The sequence below is a fragment of the Limanda limanda genome, chromosome 8 (genome assembly GCF_963576545.1).
Source record: "Limanda limanda chromosome 8, fLimLim1.1, whole genome shotgun sequence".
NCBI classification, from domain to species: domain Eukaryota; kingdom Metazoa; phylum Chordata; class Actinopteri; order Pleuronectiformes; family Pleuronectidae; genus Limanda; species Limanda limanda.
Window position 1 is genome coordinate 27,701,976 of NC_083643.1, and position 15,145 is coordinate 27,717,120.

The window sequence follows — 15,145 nt, forward strand, 5'->3', positions numbered from 1 at the left end:
AAGAAATTAGATGGTGGCCTGAATGAGCTGATGACTTTGTGTTGTAGTGAGCGAGCATCCAGAGAAGTTTGAATAATACGTCTCAAATGTAGATAAATTAGTTTCCGTTTCTGTCAATATGTTCCTTCTATTTTGCTCCTCACAGCCTGTTTAACTGCAGGCAACCAAAGCCTGCTTAGTGCTCAGATGTGATTTGTTTAAACTTGTGTATAGAGAATATGGTAAAACAATAAGTAAACAGTCATTAGGTTGTAAAAAAGATTATCGAAACCACTTTATCTGTATGTGAATCGGAATAATAAAAAAAACAATTTAAGACAACCGCACATAATCTCTCTTCTCTAGAAAGCAGTCATAGTTGTGCAAACAAAAAGTGACTGAGGTTGTTGTGTGAAGCTTGAGATAACACATGGGCGTAGAGAGGATTGTCAGATTTTCTGTCTTGAAATCCTCCTCATACACTGTTAGATGACTATTATATCGATACTACTATAAACTGATGTACAAACAGCCAGTCTAATTTGTTGAATAAAGAAGCATTTACCATTAATTACATTTTTCTTCCAAAGAGGCTAAGCTTCTTATTTGTTAAAGCTACTAAAAAGCTAGGTTTTTTACCAACTATTTCATCAACTATGTGAAATCCTTTCAAATATGTCTGTGAAAAAAACATTTCAGATGATGTTAATTGTTGAAACTGACAGAATCAACACTTTTTCTAATAAAGACTTACTTGTACCCATCCTGCTCTAGATACTGTGAAACTTTAGATGTACTAAGAAAAAACATCTATGTCTCAGCCCCTTACATTCTTTGCTTTTGGTTTGAAAGCCATTTTGATGGAAAACATGGCACAAACCCTGTCTTCATGGACCTTGCAAAGTGGAAGAAGAATCAGAGCGTGTCTGAAACTTGACTAACTCAGTGTTTTCAGTTGGACGTCTGTCTCTGTGAGTGACTCAGACTGCTGCACCTCAGCACAACATTGGCTCAGCGAGTTTCTTCTTGGAGTGTGCCAGTGCACCTCAAACATATACGACGAGAAGAGAGCTCCAGCCTGAGATAAAAGTAAGCCCGGAGATTACGGGGGTGAAATTGAATGCATATGAATGGTGGTAAATAGTCTGACACTAAGTTATTTTGGATGATGGATGATAAACAAGATGATTGTGTTTCAGTCGAGCTTTGTAGCGGAATTGAAGTGTGAAATCGAGTTAAGTGCTCGGGAGGTAGAGGTTCCAGGCTGAAGTAAAAATATATACTCTCGTGTCCCTCTGACACGAGGACGGATGTTTGGTGGAGCCTGATCTCAGTTTGGATGGAAGAGGAAGGTTGGAGCAGTGTGTTTGTGTGTGTGTGTTTGGTCTTGTTTCACTATATTTGTGGGGTCTACTTGTGGAGACTGACAGCTTTGAGGCAATTCATGACACCAATGACAGTTCCCAATAAATGCAGTAAGACAATGATGCATGTGTGTGTGTGTGTGTGTGTGTGTGTGTGTGTGTGTGTGTGTGTGTGTGTGTGTGTGTGTGTGTGTGTGTGTGTGTGTGTGTGTGTGTGTGTGTGTGTGTGTGTGTGTGTGCGTGCGTGCGTGCGTGCGTGCGTGCGTGCGTGTGTCTGGGTGGGTGAGTGAGTGGAAGGAGCTGGTAGAAAGTAAGAAGAGAAACAAGGAGGAGTGCTTTGAATCCTACAACATCTTCAGCATCTGCACTACCCAGACACTTGACAATACAAATCATCTAGAAAAAGGGAAGTGCATTTCTCTTCTTTTTTTTTTTTTTGCCTTTAAAAGAAAATGTCTTGCGGCTCTGCTCCACTCTCTCCCTCCTGTCTCTCTCTCTGGGTATGTAAGCCGATACCCATTTCAAGTGGGTTACTCATGTCCAGCACATCCACACAAAGAGCCCGGATAAAATAAACACGCCGCATCGGATATCTTGGAAAGAATCTGTCATGGGTTTGAGGCTAATCACCTCCAGAAGGGGCTTGACTCAAAGCTTGAAATGTTAGCCCCTGTCGGGGAGCGCTGGCTGGGCCGGGCTGGCTAGGCCCCGGGCGCTGGGGATGGATCCGGAGGAGGGGGTGCTTTCCACAGGTCAGGACCAGGGAAGCGAGAGGGGAGGCTGGCCTGGACCCATTTACACAGGACCACCGCACCGAGAGCCAGTTTCCGACACAACACCGCCGATGCCACTGTTGACACCGCCTTCAGGATACTCTGTTAAAACGGCAGCAAGAGTCCTCTCCTCTAGAAGCAAGCTAGTTAACGGTTTCAGCTTCAGATCAGAAAACCGGCTGGATCAAGGAGTATTGAGCAGAGGGAAGGGTACCGTCCGGACCCCCGTTACTTTATCAGTTAATGTAGCTGCTTCGCTTCATTCCTTTAGAACATCGGTCCTGTTTGATGAATTATCAAGGCAGCAGTGGAGGGGAGAGATAAGGATACTGAAAAGAAACAGAACTGGGAATATTGTTGTAACTCAATAGGTGAATTGGATGGAGCCGATCCTGAACCGCCAGCTGGCTGAGAGCTTATCGATAGCTGTGTTGTGCTCATTCATACATGATTCCAGTTGCAGGAAACACAGTGTTGGAGGGTTGGACGGTTGGTTCAAGATAAACTCTTGATAATATAATTCTTCTGCCATAGATAGCCTCAAATTATCTGCTGAATAATTCCAAGCAAAAAAAATCCACTGCAATCAACCAAATTATTGGTTTATGGTGTAACTTTAGATATGGACTGACGTGTACTGAAAACAATAAAAAGTTTATCAGTCTCTTTAAAAACATGGAGCATTTGCTTGATCTATAGCTACACAGCGATGAATCAGCTGTGAGAGAAACAAGAGGACAACTTCGCAACTATTCCAGAAACAAATGACCTAAGTGGACTGAAAAATATCCCAGAGTTGAAGGTACAATTTGTTCCATTTCTTTACTTTAAAACTGTAAAATGAAATGAAATGAAAAATAAACATACTCTATTTATCCAGAGCTAATCAGGGAGTATTTCATGCTTATGGCAGCGTGGGACTTGGCCCAGCGTTAGACCAGTCACTTCACTGCCTGTTGGCAAACACTGTTAGTGCAGCGTCCCTCTGACTGCTGGATGACTGCAAGCATCATGCTCTCTGGACGTGAGGCCTTGGTCCTGATGGAATGGTGTTGGGTGGGGTGCAGAGGAAAGATGGCGACAGGCCCTCCTGATAAAAAGCGACTTCCCCCGTCCTCCCTCCTGCATTGCCCAAAGCTCTTCAACTCCCTTTTTAACTGACTGTGGATGTCACAACTCCAAAACGTCTCTGCACTTCAGGGCAGGATGGGAGGCAACAGCAGAAAGAGATGGAGAGACACGTTTCTATCAGTGTACTTCACATTACAGTCAACCTATAGACTGATTTGAAGCCTCTGATTCCATAACAAGAGGAAGAAAGTCTGCAGGAAACAAATCATCGTAACTTAAAATCAGTTGGTAGCTGGTTGTTCCCAAAGTTCCATGTCCGTCTGTCATTTCCACTGTTCCTAATATCAGCTTCACACTTCCAACAAATGTGTCTTCAGGAGGAAATGCAGTGTCAATTATTGAGGTTTGGACATGAGATACGTTCAATATCAATACAATTTAATATACAGGCGACCAGTGCTCTGCATTGATTGGGGGTTGGGCAGTGTGCCTTCAGTCTGTGGTCCAGGTTGAAAATGTCTTCTATGTCCTCTGATAACCACAACAGCAACTGGGTCAAACAGTGGGATTATTACTTATGTTGAAAAGTTGTGAACTTGGGTCTGAAGATTGTGTCGATTGCTTAACAGACCTCTGAAATATGTGACATGTTATGTATAAAACAAGTTCAGTTTCATTTTGAGAAACACTTTGACTTTAAACTTTCATTGCAGATGAAAATACAGAACACAAAGTTTTCTAACTTCTCTCTTCACCACAGACTGTTAATAAAAAGCTCTGAACACAGCATCCAGCACAGACAATAAAATGTGACAATAGAACTGTTTGAGGAGAACTCACTAAAGATCATTCAGACAAAAGTCTGCGGTCTTCACAGATCTCACCATCTATGGTGAATATAGTCTTATTATGACCAATGAAGACATTTCCAAAACTTCGAAGAGAAATTAAATGATCCGTTACTCATAGTCCTGCTGGGCCCTCACATTCTTCTGCTTGGACAACAAGTATGTTGTGTGCTTTGATTAGTTCAATATGTCAAAGTTAGTAGTCAGGAAATTATCTATTGCCACTTGCTCTTTGCATGTTGCATGATTTGTGAAATGCGGCTCTAATCTCTACAGATGGTTCAATAAATGCGGTATTTACCGGTGTTGCTAAACGGTTACCAAATGTGTAGCATGTCCTGAATCCTACCTTTCACATGATTTCTGTTGTGTGGGGCAGGCCTGTTTCGTGCCTCCACTGGAGCCTGCTGGTATTTGCAGTTTCTGAACAATGCAAGGCAGACGGAGGGATCTAGGAGAGAGGGAGAGAGAGAGAGAGAGAAAAGGAGGGTCAAAGAAGGACAAGGCAGGCCTAAAACCAGAAGCAGAAAACCAGGACCCAACATTCGGAAAATATTAGAACAGCGCTCTGGTTCCACTGAGACAGACGCCATTAAGAGTTACAGCTGACATAGACCTGTGTGTCGGTGGAGCAAGATGACAAGAGCCCTGCTATTGGAATCATACATTCGCAATTGTGATCAAAGCGCAGCCGCTGTCTACACGACCATGGCATGATAACCATGGCAGGACTACTGTTTCTTGGAGCAGAGCAGAGGTGAGGTCACCTTTCAATGCAGCTGCAGTCAACCACTACAATGAGTGAAAGTCATCATGGGATGAATTGTCAAGAGGTTTCTTGGCAATCGTTATTTCCTCTGCAGGCTCTCAAATAAGGCCCAATAAGAGGTGACAGGCCCTGGCTTCTGCTGTCTGTTATGGCTCATTAACATACATGGGGTGGAAAGGTTCGCTGCTGTTGAAGCACAGTTGAAGGAAAAAGAATGATATGGACAAGGGGCAAAAATTAGTGTGGATTTTCTTTTAGAAAATGGGTTTATGTCATAACAGCAGTACCTTCTATACTGTGTGTGCTGGGGATATTTGGTGATTAAAGCTTAGGATTGAGGAGACTGACAGAAAAGAGCTTCTGATCTGCCTTCATAATATTACAATTTCAAAACCAGAAATATGACACACACTCACCTCTATATTTATTCTGATGTTGCTTCTTGGACCCCATCTTCTGAGCTCTCTTGAGCATCAGAAGAGCTGTGTTGCTGTCTTGGAACCCCCTTTGAGACAAAGTGAACAGAAATTACACATATAATCCCATTCATGGAATTACAATGCATATACACACACACACACACAGGCGCGCGCACACACACACGTAGGTGATTTACCATTCTTGCACAATCTTTTCTGATCTTGCAGAGAGACCACTGAGCGCTGCAGTCGAAGCAGGAGATTTGCTTCTGAAAACAAAGAGATAATTGTGTTTGAATATCCCCACACATTTTATTCATTTATCATATATGTAAAATCAGTGGTCATAGTATCAGTATGCTATTGATAAACAAGCATTTTTGTTTGATCTTTTTACAACAGTCTTTACCAACTTACTGAGGTTCACTTGTACCTGGTTTGATTTTTGCTTAAATGCTACATATACTAAGTTGTGGCCAATGTTGCGGAAGATGGATACAATTTTGACATAAATCATTATGCTTTTTTAAATCAATGTATATCTAATTTTACTAAAATAATCACCTGTTGGATTTACAAAAATGTCTGTTCAGCTAGGGACAGGAATCTGTTCATTCTATTCCCTTTTCTTCCTCTGGTTTTGAGCATTAATGATTATTAGTAACTGTTCAATAATGTGTTTCACATGTTGATTTATTGCTCTGTAACACATGCACCTGTATGTCACCTGCACTGTGGCACTAGAGAAAATTGCAGAAGTATACCGAGGAATTAGAGTAAAAAATCTTGAATCAAATGCTGTTCTTAGTAATTTGCTTTAAATTCAATGCAAATTACATTACAAAGTCAGTGCGTCATATGGAAGTCGGGCAAAGCTAAATTGAGAACAAGTGGAATCTAGGTAACACCTACAGTTTGTCCAGGAGCTTAATGTGACTTGCATTATTTGTATTTTGGGTCTCTACTATGTGCAGACTCACAGCATTATTTGGAAATCCATATAGGCGTACCAATAAACACTGTTCACACTCCACGTGAAGATGAATTATCTCTCTGCTTCAAATATTGTAGAAATTGTATAAAAACAGTGTGAAATAGAGATCATGTGGTGAATGACTAACACTTGTAGTTCTTACTAGTCAATGACAGTGAATAATCAGGCCATTGGTTGACTTACCTGATAGAACTCTCTGGTGAAACCTTCATCCCTGTGGAGTCCACTTGTTCTCCTGCCACCCAGGCTTGCTTCGGCCTCCATGAAGGTGCTGGTGGGAGTGTGTACTGTGAGGGTTCAGGAAAGGGCCCAGGAGGCTGAAACACACACCGATCACTGTCAACAACTACAACACAACAACTACTGAATTAGTTGAATGAGTATTACATTTTGGTGAGCATCTGGGGGTGGATCCAGACTTTTTTCCCACTTTCCTTATTCATCGGACATGTTAAGGGGATTGATATTTATGAGTGTGTGAAATTTGGTGCAGGTACAAATAAAAATCTGGATATCGTGAATTTACATGTGGTTTCATAAGGCTGTTGGGCCTTGGTGGAGATATGTGCTCTATTGAGTACAATTCTCGTTTGTTTCTTTAATTTATTTGAAAGGGAGATTAGACAGTTGAAAACATAAACGTAACCAGTTGATGAACTATAACATATTATAGCTTCAAGCTAATTTACATCTGTTGTCCCTTAATCATAGTCTCCTTAACATCTTACATTTTACAAAAAAAAGTGTGTACAGCAGACAATCTTCATACAAGTTTCAAAAAGTGTTTTAATCATATAAAAGTGGTTCTATATTAAAATTATTATTTTTAACAGAGGGAACTTTGCAGCTGCCTGTCTGAGTGAAAAGTGAATCCTAATCTGAGGTGTGTAAAGCTGCCATGCTGATACTCTACAAGGGAAAATAGACGTTTAACTCTGTTTAGACAACATTACGTCTTTAGTATACCTATCAAAAATGAAATACAATGTATAAAATAATGTTCAGTGCCATTTAAACGAAAGTGCATGTTTTCATTTGAGGTATTTTGCTGACAATTTTAACCAAGGCAGGTTTACACACGCACAGAAGGCTCATATGTTAGTCAAACCAACTAAATTAATTACTCTTTAGGTCCCATTTCTCTTTCTCTAAGCGATGAATTGTTCATCCCCTTCTTTGATGTGTACCTCACTGTCAATGCATTGAAACTGGCCATGACAACAGCTGCACCACAGGCCTAAACCAGCTACCATGATGTACAGCGCTGAGCCTGCTCCAAAGAAAAGATCCAACAAGAGGTAAAGCGAGGAGGAAAAAAAAACATGACAGCCAGTCGTGTGAAAAATGACATCTGCTGGTGCTGAGCAGTGTTGGGAAGGATACTTTGAAAACGTATTCCGTTACAGAATACAGAATACATGCACAAAAATGTAATCTGTAACGTATTCCATTACATTAACTTATCTGAGTAACGTATTCTGAATACTTGGAATACTTCCGGTTTGTATTGCATTTTTTAAGTGTATGATTGCGGCGTTTTTATAGTCAGGGGAGCAGCAGCAGTTTAAACTCTCTCTCCACCGATGCTGCGGGCCGCTGGATGTCCGGCTCCCATCCACTCCCACCTCTGTGCCGGTCCCACCAGAGGCTGAAGGACCCCCCCTGTGCCAAGGCTGCCTCGCGCCGTGCTACGATCGTTTCGGCGTCGAGTCTATTTTAGTTTGAGCTTGACGCGAGCGTATCGCTCCAGGAAACACACTGAAAAATGATTTTAAACGATATTGATGACATATTTTATATGATTTATAAGCATGCATCCCATAGTTTGTATTCCCCTTCTGTTGTCCTGGAGTTTTAAATTTACCAATTTGACCGATCACATTATTAAATGCCCCCCTCTGCCCCTCCATACAGACACACAAGCAGTCATAAAGATAAAAAGAGAGGGGGGGGGCGGAGAATACGTAATTTACCCTCCACACCCGACATTGAATGGAGCAAACAGCGGAGAAGTTCTTGAAGATGGATGACATTAAATTGGGACGCTGTTGCAGTTAATGTTGGAGCAAGAAGTGACTATATGCTTTTATACTACTGGGTCAACGGGTGATATTATTTTAGCGTCGCTTCAGCGTCCGGTGTGAACCCGGCGTGCCTCGCTGGCCTCCTGCAGAGCCATGACAGCAGAGCTCTGGGAGCGCAGGTCGGTCTTCTCTCATCAGGCGCAGGAAGGGCAGCTTGCGGATCAGCAGCTCCGTAGATTTCTGGTAGCGACGGAACTCTCTCAGAGCCTCGGTCCCGAGCCGGTCGCGGTGAGGCTTCTTCACGCCGCCGGGGTCCCGGGCGCTCATACGGCAGCCCTGGTCTCCAGCTGCTTCCTGGGGGCTTTGCCTCCGGTGGATTTACGAGACAGTGATTAAACTCGTGAAACAGAGAAGTACCGTCATGTAACCCACTGATTTCAACAATGTAACTGTATTCTGAATACCATCTATTTAATTTGTAACTGTAACGGAATACAGTTACTCATAATTTGTATTCTAAATACGTAACGCCGTTACATGTATTCCGTTACTCCCCAACACTGGTGCTGAGCAACCGTCCTCAAGGAAATAATCTTGTTTTTCAAGAGAATAAATTTAAAGAACAATCAGGGAGAGTGAGACAAATTCTGGAAGTGAAGTTAGATGAGAAAGGGGCCGGGTGAGTAGGGTTGCAAAGGGGAAGTTTAGCTCGGGAATTTTGGGAATTTTGAAAAAAAAAAACTAAGCAAATTAAACGCTGAGCAGTAAAAACATCATTCAAAACACTATTTTAAAGATGTATGGAATGCAGCACAAGCTGCATGTTGAATTTCAACCCTCCACTGTGCATTCTTCCATCACATGCACAGATAATTCCCAGCATCCTGCACACTACAGCAGGGCTGTTGAGGCCTGGTGTAGTGTGCAGGACGAGTCAGGTAAGATTCGATGATATTACTGGGGAAAATATATTAGCATGCTGATTTAGTATTGTTAATCTGTTCATCTAGCCTATTTCCATTCATTTATCCATCAATTGAAAAATATGTTTACAGACGATTGCAATTGTTTGGCTAACTATTTATATCTCTGGCTTTGCATTAGGGTTTTTTTACAAACTTTTTTCTCATCTTATTCTACAGAACAATGCCACGTGCACTATCTCATGTGTGGAGGCATTTCACCCCATCCAATGTAGAAGGAAAGGCTGTGAACATTTGCAAATACTGTGCAAAGACCTATGTTAAGAATGACACAACGATGGAGAAGCGTGTAGTCAAGTGCCCAAAGTTTCCTCAGGGCTCAAATCAGCCTATGACAAAACAAAATGTTTATATTTATGTCTGTATATGACAAGGTAAATACAGTAAGTATAAATTACACACAACATTTCCAGTTTATTCCGGTTAATTCCTGTTAATTCCCGTTTATTCCCATTAATTCCCGTATATTCCCGTATATTCCCGTTAATTCCCGTTAATGGAAAGTTTCCAACTTTGAATATTCCCGGAATTTTGCAACCCTACGGGTGAGTAAAAAAGGTCTTTCCACTGATATCACACATGGGGCTGGTAAATCCCAAAATGCACATGCCACACGCACAACAGTTCCCCTCCAACAAGCTTTAAAAATATTAGAGACAGTTAGTTCACCTTCAGAGAAAGTGGCTGCTCGGAACCATGATGATATCTGGAAGATGATTCTTCAGAAAGTGGCAATGTCCAGTGCGTCTCCAGTGCTGCCTTTTTGTAAACAGAAAGATTTTTTCTACATATTAATAGCAATATTATATACACTACATTTCTAGCCAGCAACTGTTGAACAAAAATGACTACCTTCAGAATCAAACATGTAATATTATATGTAATATATAACAAGCTGTTCTCTATATATGGTGTAGCATATATAATAGTGGAAGGAGTTTATGGTTGTGTATTTTGTATGTGATGTGTTTATTGGTATTATGATGTTTTTGTGTCCACATTTGCATGTCTGCAGGTTTATGTCTTGTAAGTGTTTATATTTTTTTCAATATGTAATGTATGCACAGGTTTTTATGAGTTTATGCATGTATCTTTACAAATCTTCCTATGTGCTTGTTTGTGTATGTGTTGAGAGGGAGAGTATATTTTTAGGTATCTTTGAATCAGCCTCTGTGCAGGTCTGTGTGTCTGTTGGGGCAAGGGTTGGGGGATTACTGAACCACGAAAGTGACTAGCACATGAACTTGTGTGCATACCTCATCAAAGACAAATCCATCCACGTCTACCTCCTCAAAGGCTTCGTCCTCTCCGCTGTCGGGCCATGTGACAGCAGCCAGAGCAGTTTCAAGCCTCCTCCTCAGAGCGAAGCCCCTCCAGAACGCCTGGAGGTACCCAAAGAAAGAAAAAGCTGAAACGTCTCCATGAATCATGGAGCAAACGTAAATATTGTGTGTTATCCCATTAGAGAGATAAAACATGTTAACCCCTCTTTTAATTGCCGAGCGCTCTGCTGTCTGAACTCTGCGTGACTCCGGGCTGTTCCGAGACAAATGGAGTTTCAGTGTGCCTCTAAATCCTCCAATTCCCAATGGGCAGGGGGGGGGGGGGTACACTTCACTTCAAGCTGCACCGAGCAGGAATCCTGGAACTCTTACTACCACACTTCTTTGGAATCTGATTAATCACAACCCCAACATGCATACACACTTCTCTACTGCACCAGCCACCTCCCCTTCTACCTTGGAGAGCCCTGAAGGACTCATCAAACTCTTTTTTGTGTTGAGAGGGGATTTGTGCCAAGTGTTGAGTAGCATGTTTTTTAGAGCGGCAGCACACGCCTGTGCAGAGGATTAGTAGAATAAACCTCCATTGCACGTATGAGGCCTGAAGATGGATGTATGAGGGTGAAAGTGAAACTTTTCAGATCTCCACGGTGTGAAAGTGACTTTAACCCTCTGCCACAATGTGAAGCTGTAGCTGGTGAGGTTTTAATTTACACATTGGCAACTTATATTGTCCATTCTGAACGACAGCTTGGTTAGCAAATATTGACTTCTTTTTTTTTATTTCCTTACAGGTACAGTGACAAATATAATGCACATACAATGAACATATTGACCTGATGAATTTAATTGAATTTACTATTCTCACAGTTTATGCTACAGGTGTGTGGAAAGTAAAAACCTATAACGCTTTAAATATACTTCAACTAGTCACTGGATTGATCCTTCTGTAAATCAGACGACGAAAACATCCATATATTTGACAGAATTTCAACAGCTTTACCTGGATGATAGTTGCTGCATAATCTTGGCCAACAGCGCTTCTGTCAACATCAGAAGGTCCTGACTCTGGCGTTCCTCCATCTCCTCCTCTTTCACCTCCCTTCTCAGCTGTGGGGGGGCTGCTGATGTTCCCACATTTCTCTCTGTACTTCCTCCACCGCTGCTGAATCACGACTGCTGCTGTGCTGCTCCATAAAAGGACACACACACACACACACACATGCACAGACAAAGTGAGGGATATGTATATGATGTCATAGCACCTCTCAAAACATAAATTTATCCATGAGAAGACATCTGGAGCGCAGGAGGGTTTAAGCCTGTCCAGAGCCACCCTTCATATCAAAGATCTGTTGTCCTCCCAAGGATAGCGCAGTGTTAATGATGAAGCTGCGTGTTAAAATGAATAGAATGTTCAACATCTTCTGCCGTAAATCACATAGAGGAGGCTTCAATGATGACAAATGGTCCGCAGCAGAAACTAATAAAATTCTCAGCTGCTATGAAAAGTATTATATAAAAAAAAAAAAAGTTTACAATTATGTATCCAGGAATAATGTGGACACTGTCAATACAAACAAGCTCAACTCATTGATTAGTTTCTAATAGCATTGTGTTGGATAGGGTGGATGTACACCACCTCTCCTTTGGGGTTCACAATGAGGCTGATGACAATTGGTGATTTACTTTTTGGAGTCCAGGCCTTGATGGTTGGACACAGGAGCCGCTGTAAGTTGAGAGGAAGTGGATGTTTCCATCGTTGCCGAGGAGTGAAGGCCTAGATGACTGCAGGAGAACTTCTCCTCTAATGTCCAGTTGGTGTTGTTCCTGTTTGGAATGACTGGTGGAGCTTTTTCAGTGGACCCAATTTCTGAGTGCACAGCAAGCTTTTTAGGAGCAGCACTGTCCATGTCCAGTGTTTCCTCCAGCATTGTTTGGACTGAAGACACAACGGTGTCGCCGTATTCGTGAGCCGACCTCTGGTCCACGGCAAGTTTCAGAGTCTCAGAAAAGTGTCGACAGGATCTTTTTACAGCATCCAGGGGAGTTGAGGCATTACTGTGAACACACAAAAACATGATGTTTTAGGAAGGGATGTTCATTCTGTTTGGGATATCTGCAGCTGCTGCAGCACAAGTGTACTAATGATCAACCTAAAGAAAATCTGAATGACAAACTATCTTAGCTACAGTCTATATCAATCACAGTCATGCTTACTCATGTTGACTGGACAGAGCCTCTTTTATGATAAGTATGAGATTCCTGACTAGGCAGTCAAAGAACAATGCAATACATATATTAATGCAAGTTTTCCAATCTAAAAGCTTTCATTTGCTTGTGTCTATGGCTCAGGACATAGATCAGTTCATCCACTGAACGTAAGGTGGTTTGATCCCCATCTCCTCTAGTCTGTGTACTGAAGTGAAAAGGGCTGAACATAAATGCATTGCATTAATGTGTGTGTGAGTGTCAAAACTGTATTGTGTTTTGAGTGGTCATCAAATTTCCAAATCTAAGCTTCAATAAAGAAACTGCACACGAGAAAACATCAGTAGATTTGCTCACTACACTCTAATCAAAATGTATTTAAAAAAATGTAAAGGTAAAACATTCGAACAAACTGAATGGAAGCTGTTGATTCTTTGTAATAAATGCGAGGTCCAGAAGATAGGCCAGTTGAGGTAAGTGCACTGAGTGTTTGTGTGTGTGTCTGTGTGTGTGAGCAGCCTCCCTGCACTGTGTGTGCCCTAATACCATATAATGTCTCTTTCATTGAGGGGATAAACTGACTACAAAGCCACCTCAATGGAAACTTAATGAATCTATTAGCAATGCTTGGATCTGCTCCCCCCCGTCCCCGCCCAATCCTCAACCCCGAGGGGCCAGAGACGCTTCAACATTCAGCCAGTCTGGAAGGCCAGTAGCCTTAGGTAGTCCAGCTTCTTCTCTACAAAGACCTAGCTCTTCGTCCTCAGTGGGATGAGAGAGAGAAAGGAGTCGGGGGGTCCAAAAGGATTTTGACACACGTGACCCCTCCTCGCTCTACCTGCTGGTTCACTCCAGGGTCACCACAAGCATATATAACAGTGGAATAAGATAGCAGGGGAACATTCAGATTGTTAAACCTGCCGCAGAAAACAGGATCATGTATTAACTCTACTGCTTGTGTGTAGTTTGCGAAATCTGTGTTTTTCAGTTACATTTCAGGACATTTTAAGGACTAAGACAACATTTGACACAACTAGTGACTCTTTCAATGGACATTAGCATTGTGTTTCTCTAAAATGTACAAAACTGCAGCCTTGACTCAGTCCAGTATCCACAGGAAGTGAATAACTTGCAGCTCTCAGATTATGTGCAATGTTAACTTCCATGGGTAATGTCAGACGTAGAGTGCCCTTTATTATGCAAAGTAAAGTAAGATAAGTGAGGTAGAGTTGGTAGAGGTGGAGCATGGGTGTGTTTATCCTTCCACGTTCACGCCAGAGACGAGAGATTCTCTGACTGCCAATGGCTTTTTCTAACATTTTATATCTGCTTGAATACTGACTTTAAAGCCAATTACTCTAGAAAACATTATAGCTCATTCTGCTTTACGACATTAACCCTCTGCTGGTTTCTAAAACTATTTTACACTGTTCTGTGGCAAGGTGATGGAATCCAAGAGAAAACAGAATGAAGTTAGGAGAAGGAAAAAAATTAAGAAAAAAAGTAAGGATTTCTGTCATACAGGATCACTCGAGGACACACACAAACAAGCGTATTTGTTTTAAGCATGTGCTGTGGTTGAGACAATTGTCTTCCAACAGAATGTTCGAAGTAAGGGTAAAGAGATTTGAATTGCTCAGTTAAATACCTTAAACGTAAATGATCTGTCCAGAATAGAGGCACTTTGTGAAGAAATTTGAATTCAGACTCTAACTTACACCTTGTAAAGACAACTTGTGAAACCATACCCGAATACCTTACAGTCACCAGTGGTCTGGCGTGTGGCTCTCCTCTCACCTCCACTAAACCTCAGTCTGACACAAGGTCAGGCCAGGGGTTAAATGGCTGTGTTGGTCCTTGGAAAGCCCCCAGAAAGGCTCATTGTCCAGAGGCCAGAGGGGAAGAGGGCACACAGTGAGGGGTGAAGCAAAGGGAGCGCCATGCTAACCCCCAAAGCCATAGGAGTCCTTGGTGTGACCCGTACGGATAGCTGCCGCCACGTTTCATCTTTTGTGTTGTGTAATTTGGAATGTCATAAAGATACGCAGAAAGTTGACCACTGTTTCAAGTGTTGGTGGTCCGTCTTGCATATGACAATCAATGTGTGTGTGGAGGCCAGTGACATTGAAGGACTTGTGAAAATAGATGGACGTTGTCTTTAGGCTCACTACGCCCTATCCATCAGACATAACAAGAGGATGGCTAACATTCCTGACTGCTTCATATGTGTCTGACAGACAGGGGGATCAGCATGTAATACAACGTCATATAAAGACAATTATTACTGTTGAGAAAATCTAAGTTGAGTATTTCTTAGCAGCCCCAACAATCCTGAAGTGTGAGGTGTTAACAAAATAATCTTAATACCACAGAGTCTCCCTGATCTCCAATCGTAAATATCAAGTATGTTTGATATGTATGATTATC

The 15,145-nt window shown here is 41.9% G+C and overlaps 1 protein-coding gene across 1 annotated transcript in view; it reads right to left on the bottom strand.

Annotated features, from left to right (window-relative positions):
* lrriq1 (leucine-rich repeats and IQ motif containing 1) overlaps positions 1 to 15,145 on the bottom strand; it is a 34,978-nt gene that overhangs the window by 6,644 nt on the left and 13,189 nt on the right. Inside the window, exons 15-22 of the mRNA XM_061077292.1 lie at positions 12,197 to 12,568; positions 11,511 to 11,694; positions 10,481 to 10,606; positions 9,894 to 9,983; positions 6,401 to 6,534; positions 5,421 to 5,492; positions 5,221 to 5,309; positions 4,385 to 4,486 (exon numbers count right to left, since the gene is read on the bottom strand). Of these exons, the coding sequence (XP_060933275.1) occupies positions 4,385 to 4,486; positions 5,221 to 5,309; positions 5,421 to 5,492; positions 6,401 to 6,534; positions 9,894 to 9,983; positions 10,481 to 10,606; positions 11,511 to 11,694; positions 12,197 to 12,568 (1,169 nt within the window). The remainder of the gene's footprint in view (positions 1 to 4,384; positions 4,487 to 5,220; positions 5,310 to 5,420; positions 5,493 to 6,400; positions 6,535 to 9,893; positions 9,984 to 10,480; positions 10,607 to 11,510; positions 11,695 to 12,196; positions 12,569 to 15,145) is intronic.